This window comes from Mobula hypostoma, chromosome 15 (genome assembly GCF_963921235.1).
Source record: "Mobula hypostoma chromosome 15, sMobHyp1.1, whole genome shotgun sequence".
In the NCBI taxonomy this organism is placed as follows: domain Eukaryota; kingdom Metazoa; phylum Chordata; class Chondrichthyes; order Myliobatiformes; family Myliobatidae; genus Mobula; species Mobula hypostoma.
The window spans coordinates 24,992,950-25,010,437 of NC_086111.1; the positions used below are offsets into that span (position 1 = coordinate 24,992,950).

Below are 17,488 nucleotides of genomic sequence, written 5' to 3' on the forward strand. Positions count from 1 at the left end.
GGGCAGTCGAAGTCTGTGGCATGAGGCGGTATTTAAACAGGAAACGTGAAAGCTGAATGCTAAGAGAGTCCCCATCATCTGTTCAGGCCTTCCTTCGCTGTCTGAACAGCCCGCTCAGCCAAACCATTGGAGGCTGGGTGGAAAGGGGCCGTCTGAATGTGATGAATGCCATTCTGCTGCATGAACTCACTGAACAGCTCACTGGTGAACGTCAGGCCATTATCAGTGACCAGTGTGTCAGGCAACCCGTGGACTGCAAACACTTGCCTGAGTTTGTCTATGGTTGAGGGGGCTGTGATGTTGCTCATGATGTGAGCTTCGATCCATTTAGAATACGCATCTACCATTACAAGAAACATCTGCCCCATAAAAGGGTCAGCAAAGTCCAAATGTAGCCTGGACCAGGGGTGGTCTGGCCACTCCCATGGGTGCAAAGGAGCTGGTGGTGGCACATCCTGATTATTCTGACATTGCGTGCATGATTTTACCTTGTTCTCCAGATCCAGATCCATTCTTGGCCACCAAACGTAGGAACTTGCTTTTCATTCGAGACACTCTTGGGTGAGTCTCATGAATTTCCTCCACAATCTGTGAACGGCCAGGGGGAGGCACGATGACCCTCGCCCCCCCAGAAAATGCAGCCATCCTGCAGACTGAGATCTGTCTTGCATTTGGCATAAGGCCTCAGTTCCTCTCCTTCCACGAATCTGGGTTAACCTTGTAAAAGAAAAGTCTTGACTTGGGACAGGACTGGGTCCCTCTCTGTCCACTGCCTGATCTGGGTCGCCTTTACAGGTGTCTCTGACAGCCTCTCCGATGAAAACACAGTCTCTGGAGGCACATATGTAGTACCAGGTGTCTCAGGTAAAGGTAGTCGAATCAGTGCATCAGCATTTGCATAGTGCGACCCTCCACACCAGAAACATTCCACCCGCTTTGCCTGTTTACCAGTCTCCCTCCTGACCTGGTGCACTGCCGCCGACTGCGACCCCGCCCCCCATGTCCTTTCTGGATATCCTTGGTGTTATTAGCAGCCATCTCCATGCCTTGGGCAATCTCTAAGGCTTTCTTGAAAGTCAGTTGTGGGGTTTCCCCTGACAGGCGGCGTTGTATTATTAATGCCACATACCAATTGATCACGGAGCATGTCTTCCAACACCGCTCCGCAATCACAATGCTCCCACAGCTGCCGAAGCTCGACCACAGACTGACCTGACTTCCTGAAACGGCTGTGAAACTTACACCGTTGGACTATCACAGAATGTTTCAGATTGTGGTGGTTCCCCATGAGCTTGACTACTTCGTCATATGGAATATCCCCCGGTTTCCGCAGTGCAGCTAAATTCCTTGTTAGCTTGTAAGTATGTCTTTGCCCCACACACACTCAGGAGAATAGAGCGCTTCTTAGCCTCCTCAGTAATCCATTAGCACAGAAAAAGTGTCCCATCCTTTCCTCATACTCTGGCCAGTCCTCCATCACATCCACAAAATCAACGATAGTTCCAAACATAGCCATCTGAAAGTGAGGCCCCTTATCAGCGCAGCTGCTCCCGCTCGAAACGTGCCGACACGTCCACAAAACCAGTTTACCTTATCGCCAAAAATATGTAGTAACTTCTACTTTGAAAAAAGCACACTCGACAACTTCATGCCAAAGAAACAACTTTATGTCGAACTTCAAAACCGATAGGAGAGGATAAGATGGTGGCGCAACGCAGCGCGCGTGGGCACTCCGGTGATGATATCTGTTATTTGTCAAGTAGGGTGCTGTGCGCAATTCTGATTTGATGGAGGCAGAAGTGAGAGCATGGAGGAACATCTGGAAAACTTCTGAAATGCCTGTTTCGCTGCCACTGCTACTGTGTGATCCGAAATCTCCAGAGGGGAAGGCCCCGAGTCCTCGGCTTTGCTTGTTGCTCGATGGCCGGGGCAGGGTCAAAGTGCTCGGCAGAGATGGTGATCGGTGCTCGGTGTCGGAGGGCTGGTCGGAGGCTCGAAGTTTTCGGATGGACTCAGAGTCGGACTGTGGTCGGGTGCTTCCAGGATGCTGCATCAGCAAGTTTGCGATACTGGAGGCTCATGGCAGGGAGAGTTTCTCCCTTCTACCATCTGCATGAGATGTTGGGGCTATTGGGACATTGAGACTTTTTTTTACCGTGCCCATGGTCTGCTCTTTATCAAATTACGGTATTGCTTTGCACTGTTGTAACTATATGTTATAATTATGTGGTTTTTGTCAGTTTTAGTCTGGGTCTGTCCTGTGTTTCTGTGATATCATACTGGGGAGCATTGTATCATTTTTTAGTGCATGCATTTCTAAATGACAATAAATGAGGACTGAGTGTCCTCATAACCTAATCTAATATACAGAGGCTTTCACAACCTGTACGGCATGGCGGGCACGCTATACACAGAGCCCACCCCAAGTAAAAAGAACGGAAGTAGAACCCCCCCCATTAACCTAATTTGTATTAACTTACTTTTAATAATGCTCAAATTACATCAATTATTATTATTTTCTCTCTCAGTTGGATTATGTATTGCATTGAACTGCTGCTGCTAAGTTAACAAATTTCACGTCACATGCCGGTGATAATAAACCTGATTCTGAAGTCCAGCTCCTTCAGTTTCTCCACCAACGAGCAACTCACTGATGGGGTAGACATGCAGTACTTTAAGTTCTTCTTGTCTAGCAGGGTCTTGCAATTGTAAAAAAAAAAATACATTTGGTTGGCCCCATAGAAGCCACTGCTATCTTACTGGAAAAACACCTTCCTTTGTAACTGGATCTTGACGGAGAGACCTCAGGCAGCCCATGTGGCAGCAACATCTCCAGCTCCATAACACCGAGCACCTGTGCCCCACAGGGCTGCCCGCTCAGCCCTCTGCTCTCATACTGCTGACGTACCACTCTACTGCTCGACCCTGCTCTCCCCGCAGCATTAACTTCGCTGCTGTCATGACAGTGGTCGGTCGGCAACAATGATGAGCCGCTGCATGCAGATGAGACAGAGTGGCGTGTGGACTGGAATGAGTACAGCAACTTGAGTTTCAACATGGACAAAACGGAAGAGGTGATTGTGGACTTCAGGAAGGTGCAGGCTGGCTGCTCCCTACTACATATCAGTGGCTGCTCCATGGAGAGAGTGAGGAGCACAATGTTTCCTGAAGTGTCATCATGGACGATCTCTCAGCACTACCTCTTTAGTGAAGAAAGCACAACGGCGTCTGCACTTCCGGACGAGTGAGGCTCCCCATCCCCATTCTAACTGTATTCTACTGGAGCACCATTGAGTTTCCTGATCAGCTGTATCACCGTATTTTATGGGAACTGCAAGGCACATAAATCCCTGGAAAGGATTGTGAGGACTGCTGACAGAATTGTCAGGGTCTCTCTCACCCCCTTCCCTCCTCCCCCATCCAGGACATGTGCCGGAAATGCTGCATTCACAGAGCTCTTTGCATTGTCAGGGACACCGCCCCCCCCCCCCACCCATTCCACAATCTTGTTGATCATTTCGAACAGAGCCTGGTGTTTCCCCACCCTTGGTAAATCCCCAGCCAGCAAATGGACACTTCTCAACAAGGACTGAGATTCGGCAGGGTGATAAAAAGGACACTATCATCCGAAGGCTAATGAAGATCGACAGGGGTATTGAAGGTATTAGTGACCGTAACAGCCTTTTTAATTCCTAGATAGGAGGAAGGAAGGAATTTCTTTAACCATGAGGGAGGTGAATTTGTGGAATTCATTGCTATAGACAGCAGTCTATAAAAATATATTGGGCATATTTAAGGCAGACATTGATCTGTTCTTAATTAGTAAAGGTGTCAAAGGTTACGGGGTGAAGACAGGATGGGGTTGAATAGGAAAATAAATCAACCCAACCGAATGGAGGAACAGACTCAGTGGGTCAAATGGCCTAATTCTGCTCCAATCTCTTACAGTCTTATAAAATTCTTATGAAAGCATTAGTACTTTAATTTTTGTTCCTAATCTTTACAAGTTCGAATGCTGTCTTTGTTAAACCCAAACCACATTCTGTTCCCTTTTTTAAGGCGAAAGGATATGGATTAAATCCCAGCTATAAAGCATTGACTGGAGATGTGCTGTGGTGACCTAAAATGATGTATCCTTGTTTGTTGTGTATCCTAGCTGTGCAGACCATTGTCTGTGATTAGTTTTATTTAATGAAAATTTCTGATTGCTGCTTCTCATCAGAATATTCTGTCCTGATGAAGGGTCTTGGCCTAAAACCTCAACTGTTTATTTCCCTCCATAGATGCTGCTTGACCTGCTGAGTTCCTCCAGCAACTTAACGTGTATTGCTCAAGATTTCCATCCTGCAATCTCTATGATTGTTACTTGTATTTTAAGATCTTTGCCTTCATGTAGTTGAAGCCGTTTATATAAATCTGCAGTTACATAAGGACAGATGATTATTCATCAAAAAGGAAATACCTCCACAACTAATTTTGTCAGAAAGTTAATAGGTCAATAATATACAATATGAATAGTCAAATAATTATTGAATAAGATCCATGAAGGGAAATAAAATGACATCAGATTCTTAATACATACATGAACATCAATTTCTTGAATTTCCAGTGATTGCCTCCCCACCACCATTCCCCATCCTATTTCCCTGTCTCATCTAATTTCCTTACCTGCCCATCACCCACCTCTGCTGCTCCTCCCCCTTTCCTTTCCACCATGATCTTCTGTCAGATTCCTCATCCTCTAGCCCTTTATCTCTTTCACCCATAAACTTGGAGCCAACCAATTCATCAATCAGCTTCATGTACATGGAGCTCAGAAAAATGGAGGGCTATCGGTAAGCCTGGGTAATTTCTAAGGTAAGGGCATATTCAGCACAGCTTTATGGGTCGAAGGGCCTGTATTGTGCTGTAGGTTTTCTATGTTTCTACTGTCAGGCAGAAGGTAGCACAGTATAAGAATAAGGATTGTTAGGCTGGGTTATAGTTTCTTTCCCCAGGCTGTGAGAGTTCAGAACACCCTGCTACCACCTAGTACACATTATTATTGAACGTGCCAGTAGCATTATACTGTTGTATATTTAACTCTGTATCGTTATATGCACCTTATTTCACCTTGTACATCTACAGAATACTTTTTTATCTGTTAGTATTATTGTGCTAATATCATTGTATGTGCTGTATGTTATAGATGTACTGCATTTTGCATGTTGGTCCGTGAGGAATGTTGTTTTGTATAGCTGTATACATGCGTACGTTGAATGACAATAAACTTGAACTTGACATACAGGCGACTGATGGAGACGATGATGAAGAGAATGTGAGAAGAAAAAAGACGGGATTAAGGTCAGGCAACACACAATGTGTGTTGCTTGAATTTCCAGCATCTGCAGAATTCCTGTTGTTTGCGGGATTAAGGTCAGATTGGTATGAATGTGTGGTTGGTGTGGACTATTTCTATATTATCTCTCCATGACTCCAGTGTGAAGTGTTTGGTCAGTCAGTCAGTCAGAAGACTTTCTTTAGGGTCTGTGCTTCAGCCTGCAGCACTGGCCATTCACCAGTCCAGGAAGCACCCTCCTGTGCAATGACAGGTCCATAAAGGAATGCTGCCTCATGAAGGGACTGAGGTCTTTCTACCATCGGACCCTGAGAGGTTGGATCCAATCAATAATTGAAGTGTGCATTGTCCAAAGAGGCCATGAATGTTAATAGTGCCTTGTACAGTAACTGTACTAATACTACCAATATTTAGACCTTGTAACCTGTATAAGACAGACGAGACTATGAAGGTAAAGAGCGCTATGAACCATTTTTATTTGTATTTTCGCATACTGTATATATTTTTCATAAATACATTTTAAATCAAACGGGTATAGAGGGATCCGCCCAGCAAACTGCCTGCCTCTCTTTTGAAGTGGCAGCACTACTTGTGTATCCCTGGGGGAGAGACAGCGCAGAATAAATAGAATAAATTCCACTGGCTTGCTAGAATAAATGAATTCAGCAACCAAGGAAATGCATCCTGGACTAGAAGGATAATGCTTCTGTTTCAGTGTTTGATTTTGCAAATAAAGTATTTTTCAAATTAACCATGTTCTCCAGTCATTGAAAAAGGACTTCTCCTAGGTTGAGCGAACAACTCCTCCAGTATCCCATCAGCCATAGCAAATTTCTGTACAGTATTCTAGGGTGATTGGATCCTGGTCCTCCAGTATCCCAGCGCTCTTGGTTCCCCATCACCTGACTCGTGAACACTTCCGGTGTTGCGAGTAGCCGCTTGTCGTTGGTGTGGAGGCCCTAGCCCTCGGTCCCTGGTTCTCGGCTGCGGCCCGTTCTCCCTCCTGTTCGCCCCCCCTCGCCTGACGCAGGATGTTGGCGTTTTTCAACCGGTTGCTAGACTGGATCAAGTCGTTGTTCTGGAAGGAGGAGATGGAGCTGACACTAGTAGGGTTGCAATACTCTGGCAAGACCACCTTCGTCAACGTTATCGCGGTGAGTGTCGCCGGCCAAGGCGCTCAGGCCTCCGCTTTAGCCCATTTAGATTCAGTCGTCCATTCCCTAGCCCTTCCGCCCTTTCCGCAGTGCCTTCATCACCTTACCTTCCACCTCAAGGCTCCTATATCCTCCTCTCCGCCCTTTCTCAAAATGTCTTACCCTGCCTGGTTCAGTGTTCGCACCTCAGCGCCTCTCCGCCCTGACTCGCTGTTCGTGCCCCTGTACTGGCTCAATCTTTGTCTCTACTCCGACCCCGCCCTCTTAATCCCTACATTTTCCCCTCTGCTGGACCAAGCTCAATATCTTCTTTCCCCATTTCACTAACCCTGGGTTTAAAAACTCCTTTCCCCTCCCATGCTCTCTGCTCTTCCTTAAAATCCCCTCTCTTTCTTTGGATAACACCTTCAGCTGTCTAACCCCAGCCTTTTCATACTGTTCATTCTTCCTCTAACTCTACTCTAATCTTGACTGCATGTTTTGGAGTGCCTCCTAGTAACCAAGCCCTATTCTTGCCAGTGGATGCCCTTACCTCCACCTGCAGCTTTGTCATTCTCTCTAGTGTACGCTCCCGTTGCTTTGTTGTGCTCTCTGAATTTATTGACCCTTTACATTATGGTTTCTGCAGCTTGTGAAATGTTAATTGAGCTCATTGTGTGGATTGTTTTGTTACTCTTCCAACCTGGGCTCAGTGTGTCATCCTCCAGTGTCCACCAAGCAGCTAGTGAATTCTCAATTGGAGCCTCAAGACTTGTGTCTGAATCTGAGTTTAAAGATGTTACCCCATTTCTGTTGTGGTAAGGAACAGATTATGTGGGTGATGTGGTTATGCTTTTTCTAGTTTAAAGCTTAATACCTTGCACACGAGAGTGCCAATAAAGTAGGTATTGTAGGTTTGCTCACCAGAAATTGAAAATTCAAGACAATGTAAAACCAGGAACTGAAATCCATTTGGCAGGGAAGCCCGTTCAAAATTAACAATACATTTGGAAGGAATGGCCTTGGGAGCCCTCAAGTTGACTCTGGCTCTTTGAGGTCTCGTAGCACTAGGGTACGCATTGATAAGCTAATCTTGTGCTATGGAGCATACTCTTGGTCCTGAACTTGCGGAAAGCTATTAGGAAGGAATACTTAAGGGCACCAGGGAGGGAGAACATGCTCAGGGTTGGTTAATGTCCAGGACCAGGCGCTTGTTGGACGCATAGCTGTTTGATAAAGATTGAGCTGCAAGAGTGGCTTTGTGACATTTACTGATTGAGCACGATGTACGGAAGAACCCTGCATTCATCTGTTATATTTAGCAGTGACAACAGCAGTGTCCTTACAAATGCTGACCTCATGTTGAAGATCTGACTCAACGTGAGGCATGGCATTGTCATTATCTTAAACTGGATAGATTTGGAACATATTCGACAGCAACAAGCTGAGCAGTCATGGGATCTTGTAGATCTGTAGATTACAATGCACCAGATATGCAACTTTATAGCCACATTTTGCATTCAGTGACAGCAAGCCAGAGAGATCACTGTTGGATTTAGTGGAGAATAATTTAAAAGTAGCATGGGACGAGTATTACAAAAAATCCTGTAAACCTGGTGAAACTAAAATGTGATACAAACCAGTGAAAAGCAGGTAGCAGTAAACAATAATTATCCATGAGTTTCCCCATTCTCATGCTGACTGCTCACTGAGTGCAGGTCATCAGCTGTGTATTTCAAAATCATTTTCAATCAGCCGTTAATATCCTCCTCCAGAATCACAGAAGCTGGGTGTCAGCCGATTTCATTTCCTGAAAGCAGGGTTCCCCAGACTGGGTCCATGAACCTCTCGGTCCATGGCATATAGAAATTGTGGTAACCCCTGCCTGAAAGGGTGAGAGCAGTGGGTGCAACCAAGCCGGTTGACCTTGACAAAATCCATTTTGAAACATGCTCTGGAATTACTGTGCTTCCACTGAAGATCCTCCAGGATGTGCAAATCCAAACTGGTTAATCTCTGCCATAGCATTTAACCAAGAAAGTGGGTGGTATCACACTGCTGTCAAGAGGTCCTTAAATTATTGCTATGGTGCTCCAGTCCTACAGTAGTAGACCAAACATGGGTCAAAGCTGAATATGAGAATTGATTATAATTTCCTTGGCTATTGAAATAGCGTTTGCTGGAAAACATTCCCCGGCTACAGGGGTCCATGGCATGAAAAAGGTTTGGAACTCCTGCTGTAGTATCAATAGGATGTGGATGTGTGTGGGCATGTGGCCAAGTGGTTAAGGCGTTGGACTAGTGACCTGAAGGTCGTGAGTTCGAGCCCCAGCCGAGGCAACGTGTTGTGTCCTTGAGCAAGGCACTTCATCACACATTGCTCTGCGACGACACTGGTGCCAAGCTGTATGGGTCCTAATGCCCTTCCCTTGGACAACATTGGTGTTGTGGAGAGGGGAGACTTGCAGCATGGGCAACTGCTGGTCTTCCATACAACCTCGCCCAGGCCTGCGCCCTGGAGAGTGAAGACTTTGCAGGCGCAGATCCATGGTCTCGCAAGACTAACGGATGTCCGCTAATACCCTCAGTCTGGCCCCAGGATGTGACAGAAGGAATTCTAAGGGACAATGTTCCGGCTCAGCCGGCTTCAGCTGCTCCATCCATGTTTTATTTTTAATATTAATGGAAATATTGACTTTGATATATATCTTGATTTTCAACAGCTCATGATGACGCAGTCCTATAGGTCAATGCAAGAAGACTTGTGAGATCTTCAGACATATGTGACTATGTGCCAAATACCATTCATGCCACACAGAAATGCTATGAAATTGCTGCCCACATTAAGACAGTGTGTAGTTGTTCAACGGCATTAACATCACCTCGTCTTCCACCAACTGCATCTACTAACTTGAAGCTGTCTGGAGCAGTGATGTATGCACAAGTATTTACAGAACGCGGCAGAGACTGAGTGTCTTCACTCCCTGAGTCTGTTTAACCTTACCGTTTTTTGTAGAACTTAAGTGGAGAATGAAGTGGAATGCTGCCTATCTGATTAAGTGCAGCTCCAAGAAGTTCAACAATAAGTAGTCAGCTCATTTGGTGCCGCATCCACTACCTTAAACATTAATTTCCTCGATTGCCAGCATTTAGCACAATGTATGCTGTTTACAACATGCAATTCAGCAATTGCAAAGCTCCTTTAGCAGCACTCTGAATCCTATAACCTGTACTGAACAACGGGACCAGGGCAGCAGAAGTTAAGGAGGGAGCTCTCTCAGGTGCTGTTCTCCCACCTGCCACATTAACAAGGAAGTTTTAGTGTTCCTTCATTGGTGGGACTAAATGCTAGAAGTTCTATTCAGACTCTCGTGGGCAATAAATTCTGGCCTAGTCAAGCCTACATGCAATAAATGAATTTTAAAAAAAGTCATATTAACAAGATCGTGGCAGAACATTTGAAAACTCCACGTACAGCGTACCATTTGATATCCAAAGCGCCACCGATCTTGAGTTGTAAAATACTGCCGTGAAAATCTGCAGCTCTCCCTAGCGATAACAGCCAAGTCAAGAGATTCCCAGCCCTCTGAATAATGTTCTTGTAGCTTTGGCTGGTACTGGTTACCTTCATATTTGGAGAATGTGATTCTTCTGGAATTTCAAGCTGTCCTAAAGTATCTAGGCAGCTATCTTATTGTGGTTCTAAGAATTTGATAAGTTTTAGTTAAGATTTTGGCATAGTTCATTGAAGTGAGCAATGCATAAGTTGACTGGAACAGCAAAGAAATACTCTTGACTTACTGGATTAATGATGTTAAATGTTAAATTTCTTTCTTTATTTTCTAAACAAAACCATAATTGTATGTAATGGTAAATTCAGGCAATTAAATTTCCTACATTTAAAAAAAAATTAGAACTGTTTCTGCAGCAGTTTCAATCTGTATGATGACAGTTGGAATCTGTACTGGGTTATGTAACATGGGGAAACAGATATGTTGTCATCTTTGTATCCTTCCAACTACCAAATACACTAGCTATTTGCAGCTGACTTCAAGCATTGCTTTCCATTGTGTAATAGGAAAACAGAACTCTTCCCAGGCATCTTGCATTGCAGACACTTCAAATGTGTGCTCAGTCCCAGTGTCCTTCTCCTCCCAATTTCCTCAGAGCCTCTGTCTAAACTGGCACTTTACAGTTTTTCTTCACATAATTCCATCTGTATGCTAGAATTTTTTTTTTGCTTTACCCATTGACGTAGGCAACATCAAGCACTTTTATCCTTTCAAGCCATCTAACTGTGTGGTGAGTAAGTAGAGCAATGGAGAAAAAAATGGGTGCATAATCAACATCTCTATCTTTATGTTCCTTTATCTTCTGGCTGCCATTTGCCAAATGTTATCCCCTATTTAAACTAATTTTAACCAATGTTGCTGAAGAAAACTACTTTGAGTCACCAGTGTAAGTGAGGTGAGGTTTGCATCTTAGTGGTTTTGTTCTGCCCCATGTAATAATTATGTGCTGGTCTCTTGGGTGATTTTTGCAGTGCAGATTTCACTGGGAAGAATTTTGGTTGAATATCTCACTCATGTTAATGTTTGATATTTTAGGACCAGCCAAGCCACTTTAGGCTGTTCATTTTGTGAAATATCAAATGGATTTAGCGGAACCCAAGGTTAATGCTAGGCTCTTCTGTTTAATTTCTAGTGCAATTAATCATAAATCAATTTTTTTTTAAAGTTGCAGAATTCCAAGTTCAACTTGGATTCAGTGCAAATCAGTTGCCATGATGTATTGTACCAAATTAAAATTCCAGAAGCCCACCCCACCCACCATTGATCATCTGATTAATTTGAGGCGGCTCTTTCAGGTGATTTTTTTTTTGGGTGCAAGTTTTTAAAATAATGTGTATTTAAGCAAACTGTGATAATTAGTTTGTTCACTGAGTTCTGTAAACGGATGATTCTTAGATGATTGACTAAACACATTAAATTAAACCTATAGATGTATGAATGGAATTTATACCAAATTAGCTTGAAGTTTTTAAAAAAAATCATTTGAATAGTGCAATTGTGCTTAAACTTCAGTTTCCATTATTTCATTTGTATGAAGCTTGATCTTTGATCAAAATTTGAATTGTCCATAGTGCTGTTTATGGGGCACTAGTAGAATTGCCCTATTTTAATGTTGTCTAAATGTTGACTAATCAATTGAATCCCTGTTCTACAACATAGTTTCATGCCAGAACACAGCCTTTATTAGCTTCAGGTTGTGCTGTTGTAATATTCTTCTGCTGGCCTCCCATCTTCCACCTACCATACACATCTTTTTTAGGACTGACTCGTTCTGACTTGCGTTTTGCTGTTCCATCCAGTACCCTTCATTTCAGTTTGCTAAAACCATGGCATGGCCTAGCCCCTTATACTGAACCGGTTGAACCTTCAAAGTTTACTTATCTGGATGTTTTTTGTTCTACATTAATAATTTTAAACATTTTGCCTTTGGTCATCCTTTCAATTTTTTTGGTGCTAAATTCTAGGAGTTTGTCTAAGTTATCTCACGTTCATTTTAAAACGCTGCCTGCAACTTTAAGCAACCTATTGGTCAAATGCTTTAAATACTCCAAATATGATTGCAGCTGACCATTTAAAATGTTTTGATTTCTTAATCCCTTATACCAAAACTTGTAATCCTCTGCATATGGAAGCTTGTTCGGCTAATTAGTGAAAACCTTTACTCCTGAAGAAATCAAGTGAAGAGGAACAGTTAGAACCAGGTCACTTTAAAGTGACTCAGGTGTCACTTTGGGCATCTAGCTCAACATTTCTTCCTTTCAAAGCATTGTGAATGTTGTAACAGTTGAAACTGTCATGACTGAGGCTTTTTTGAATATAAGAATAACCAGGACTACAGACTAGAGTGCTTAACTAGACCTGTGATCAATGAAAAAGTAAAATGAATATTGGAGGCTGAGTGTAATGTTCTGTTCCTACTTTCCAGAATGATAATACTGCCACTCTGAAGTAAGAGCAAAAAATATTTAGCACATCTGATAATGTCTATCGAGATCAATGTCTCAGATCGGCCTCCTTTCATTGCAACCTGATCTGGGTGCTACCAGCAATTTTTGTCTTGTGCCCGTTCATATTTCCTTTTGCGATGGGGCAGCTCTTCCAGAATATTCTGCTTGACCATTGCCAGAGTATGTGTCCAATAAACAGCGTGTTGTCAGCAGTGAGACTGAGCCATTATCAGCAAAACTTGGCCACTGGTTGAAGTATAGAATTGAAGTAGAAAGATGAGCTTGCAGTTTGTGATGTATGTCCAAAGAAACCGGGGGAATAAACGTGAAGGGTCCCTGATACCTCAGTAAAGTGTGAGCCATACCAAGTGGCTGGCTTCTACTGTACTGGGTATTTTTGACCAAGAAACTGGAAAATCAAGTTGGGTTTCTTGTTGCTGAATGTAAAGATTGGCAGGACAATTTATAAGGAGGGTTGGATAATTTGAAGGATTAAGTGCAGCTTTTATATTGACAGGTAGAGTTATTGTAAATGTACTTCAATACTTAGTTTATTAATCTGGGTCTGAAATGGTATAGATTTGTGTATTTGAAAGGTAGAAATAATGGGTGTAGAAAGATTGTATACAAATCAGTTTTAAAAATGTCAAAGGCTTATGGAATAATAGATTAAATACAATGGACAGAAAGTTTTCCTGCAGTAATACAAACTCCTTGTGGAATAACTGGAATACTTCCTTCTGGGCCCTGTTGTTTAGGATGCTTGAGTCTTGGTTTAACTGCATTACAGATTCACCCAAAAAATCTACAATGGGTAGCATAAACATGAGATTCTGCAAGTGCTTGGAATCCAGAGCAGCACACCCAAAATGCTGGAGGAACTCGGGTTATGCGGGACCTATAGAGATAAATAAACAGTCAACATTTTGGGCCGAGACCCTTCTTCAGGATTGGAAAGGAAGGAGGATGCTGGAATAAAAAGGTAGGGGAGGGGAAGGAGGCCCAGCTAGAAGGGGATGGGTGAATCCGGGTGGGTGGGAAATGGGCTGGAGAAGGAGGAATATGATAAGAGTGGATCATGAGAGGAAGGGAAGGAGGAGGGGCATTGGGGGGAGGTGATAGGCAGGTGAGGGGAAGAGGTAACAGGCCAAGTGGGGAACAGAAGGGGGGGGGTGGAGAGACATTTTACCGGAAGGTGAAATTGATGTCAGTGCATCAGGTTAGAGGCTACCTAGATGGAATATGGAGTGTTGTTCCTTGACCTTGAGAGTGGCCACATCATGGCAAAGGAGGAGGCCATAGACTGACATGCCAGAACAGGAATGAGGATAGCAATTAAAATGATTGGCCACCAGGAAGATCTGCTTTTGGCAGACGGAGCAGAGGTGCTTGACAAAGCAGTTCCCCAATTTATGTGGGCTCACCTGTACAGTAAGCTGCATTGGGAGCATCAGATACAACAAACGACCCCAACAGATTCATAGGTGAAGTGTTACCTCACCTGGAAGGATTATTTGGGGCCTTGAATGGAGGTAAGAGAGGAGGCAAATGGGCAGTTGTAGCATTTGTGTTGCATGCAGGGATATGTGCAAGCCGCATCTTTTATGAACCTACCGATTCCTATGGTTACCTTGGCTATACTTCATCCTACCTTGTCTCCTGTAAAAATGCTATTTTTTCTCAGTTCCTTCATCTCCACTGCATCTGTTCACAGGCAGAAGCTTCCCTTTCTAGGGCATCAGAGATATCATCCTTCAAAGAATGGTGCTGCCCTCACTCTATTTCCTGGTCATCTGCACTTACCGCATCTTCCTGCCGCCATAAGTGTCCTCATCTACCACCCCATGAGCATCCACATCCAGCACATTATTTTCTGCAACTTCTGCCACCTTCAATGCAACAATCGCTCCTTCCGTGATTCCATTGTGCGTTTGTCCCTGCTCACCAATCTCCCTCCTGTCATATGGATATTATCTCTTCTCCAATTTCTCCATTCCTCCAATTATGGCCACTATTCCATATCTAAGTAGCATGATAAATTTCTAAATTTCTGGGTTATGTTCTGAACGGTTCAGTGAAGCCCTTCGTTCTTGCATGGGAAGATGAGATGGAAAGATGCACTGAAGCAGAAACTAAGATGAAACGAAAATGTTTTCCACCCTGGTCGACTGAAATTGGTTAAGTTCGAGAAGCATTTTGGAAATTTTAGTCCCATTGACTATCATATCTATCCAGATTTCCAATTTGCCCATTGACAGCTGTAAATAGCTTCTACTATGGTGCGAATAATACTTTATGAAAATTAGTTCAGGACTATTGGTGTCCTTATGAGTTTCATTACATTTCAGATAGATTTCAACTACAAGTTGGAAAAAGCCTATGATAAATCTTACTATTGGAGATTGATTGAAAAAGCTAAATTTTGGGGTTACACAGATAATATAATTCCTAGACATTGTTACATAGATAGACAAGCCTTTAATTATTGCTTTGTATTCAGTCAAATGACGGTATCATCAAAAGGCAGAGGAAAAAAAATCCCTATTTAGCCCTAAACAATTTTCAAGATTTAAAAGAAGTATTGCAGTAAAACTGCCTTTACACCCACGCATTGACAGTGCTCACTCTCGTAATACTAATGTGATCCTTTGGTTCACTCTAAAGGTGGACATTTCTGATGACACAAGTTATTCAGACAAACTACTATCCGAGGATCGCACATTTTTTAAGGCTTGTAGAGGAAATGACTCTTGGAGTCATTTGATAATTTAATCTATATTGATCTCAAGATAGAAACGCAAGTTCAGTTTTAGGGAACAATTTATGATGGATACCACATAGAATGTTCTAGAAGGACTTGATATTCATCAGCAATGGCCAGAAAAAAAAATTCATTCAAACTGAAAGAATATTTCTCTATGCTTTCCGGGAGTAACTGAAATGATACAATCAGATGAGTGAGGCACCTTCTTTCATGAGTTTCTTTTGCAGACTCGCGCTAAGCCTCTGACTGGCTTAATGCTGTAGCTCACACAGTAGCTAAGACCTATCCAGCTGTTGTATATTTAGCTTCTGCGGCATCAGACAGAGTTTCCGGGTGGATTGGAGCTACTTTAAATTGGTTTGAAGATTTTTGTTTTGCAGTTTTCCAATGGACAATTCTCCTAGCCATTGGAATTATTGTTCTTGTACTGCTTTGTTGGGATGTTGAAGCCTGTGAGGATGGAAGCTTGGTGACTTCTGCCTGTTGTATAACAGCTCCACTCCTAAGATTTAGTTAACTCCATACCTGACCTGTGCTAATATGGGTTGTCTCTTGTATCTTTGCTTTGCCTCATACTTGCCTTTTATCTATTCCTCTGATTCATTCTCAATCCCAGAAGAGTGAAGAGCAGGGACTGACCTGATCATGTTATCATTGCTCCTACCCTTTTCCTAGTCCTGATCACTAACCTTGCATATGGGTATGCATGTTTCTTGCCTCATCTTGAGCGGGGTTGGGATGTCTTGTGAATAATTGTTCGAATAATACAATCCAACGATGAGTCAACAAACATTTTTTCTTACATATTTGAATATTAAATATTTACTTCATAAAATGGTAAAATTTTTCTTCCCCTCTTCTTCTATTCCCCACTCTGGTCTCTTACCTCTTCCCCTCAACTGCCTATCAATGTTTTATGGACTTACTACATAAAAGACTTTGAGTATGAAAACATTCTTCACTACTTCTACCTCCTGCAACAGCTTCAGAATATTTGGCTTGTGTAAATGCTTTGCAAGCAGAGTTTGGAAAAACAATTTTGTGGAAAACATTTAAAATGTTGGATTACTCAAAAGACATAAAGGAGAAGTGAGAAATAAGCTACCACCTACCCCTGCTTCTCTACTGAAGCCCTTGCAGCTGTGAGCCATCTTGTTTCCCAGTTACAATGGATTAGCAACCTTGACTTTGCTGACCATTTTAAAATAGTTAAAAACAAACAAGAATTAAATAGCTTCAACATGTATTTAAAATTAAATAACTTCATTCTTTTTCCTAGAATTCACAAAAAACAAGTTTATCATTCTTTAATAATGTGTTTTTAAAGTAAGATTTTGAAAGTTGTCACTTTGCAACATCTCAAGGTATGAGCAGAAAACTCAATCAGTAAAATATCAGCTGGGAAGGTATTATTGACACTTTAAGGAAATTAGTTTTTTTTTATTGCAATTCTATCAAATCTAGCCTCGGACTACAAGCAGGGTTTAAGTAAATCCTCAAAGGAAGCATTGATAGACAAAGTTAAGCGTAAAGAACGTTTAGATGTGGAAGAAGAAACCATCCCTAGAATTTCCCCCACCTAACGAAACATATCCACAAATGTTTAAAACCAGAGATTTGTACACTTGTGTAACTATTTTCATTAAAAGTCGGGCAATCACTGGTGCAGCACACAATGTGATACAAATCAAAAGGGATAGATAGAAGCCCATGAAAGACAAAATTACACTCCCTTTTAGAAAGAATCATGTTAGAAACTTTTCATACAAAGTTTTTTTGTGACAACAACATACTAGGTTACTGGGTTGAATAAGAATAATTTTTCCCCAGATATTATTTTAAAAAATTGCTTCAGTTATCTGTATTGACAAGACATTCACTTTTAATTCAACTAACAAAAATCAATGCTGCCCTGGAATAATGTGATGGATCAATGATTTTTAAGCTGAATTATTCGATGCAGACTTTGATTATCCATTTGACTCTTCATTTTATGACATTTTCCAGTTGGTTGAACTCCATGCAATAGATGAGGATGTTGGTTCATAAACCAAGTAAAGGAAAATACCATCCAACATCTATCAGTAGCTGTTTTTCAAAAATATTTAAGAAAACAACCTGACAAGCAGATTAAATTCCCAAATGAAAGTTGTTAAAAAGGAAAATTTCTAAGGTTACAAGGAAGGAGAACAAAGATTAACCAGCAACTCACAAGCCATCACTCAGTCTGAAAA

The 17,488-nt window shown here is 42.3% G+C and overlaps 1 protein-coding gene across 1 annotated transcript in view; it reads left to right on the top strand.

The window, feature by feature from the left end:
- Positions 1-6,223: 6,223 nt before the first annotated feature.
- LOC134356762 (ADP-ribosylation factor-like protein 8B-A) overlaps positions 6,224-17,488 on the top strand; it is a 56,279-nt gene continuing 45,014 nt past the window's right edge. Inside the window, exon 1 of the mRNA XM_063067866.1 lies at positions 6,224-6,492. Within this exon, the coding sequence (XP_062923936.1) occupies positions 6,370-6,492 (123 nt within the window). The 5' untranslated portion in view covers positions 6,224-6,369. The remainder of the gene's footprint in view (positions 6,493-17,488) is intronic.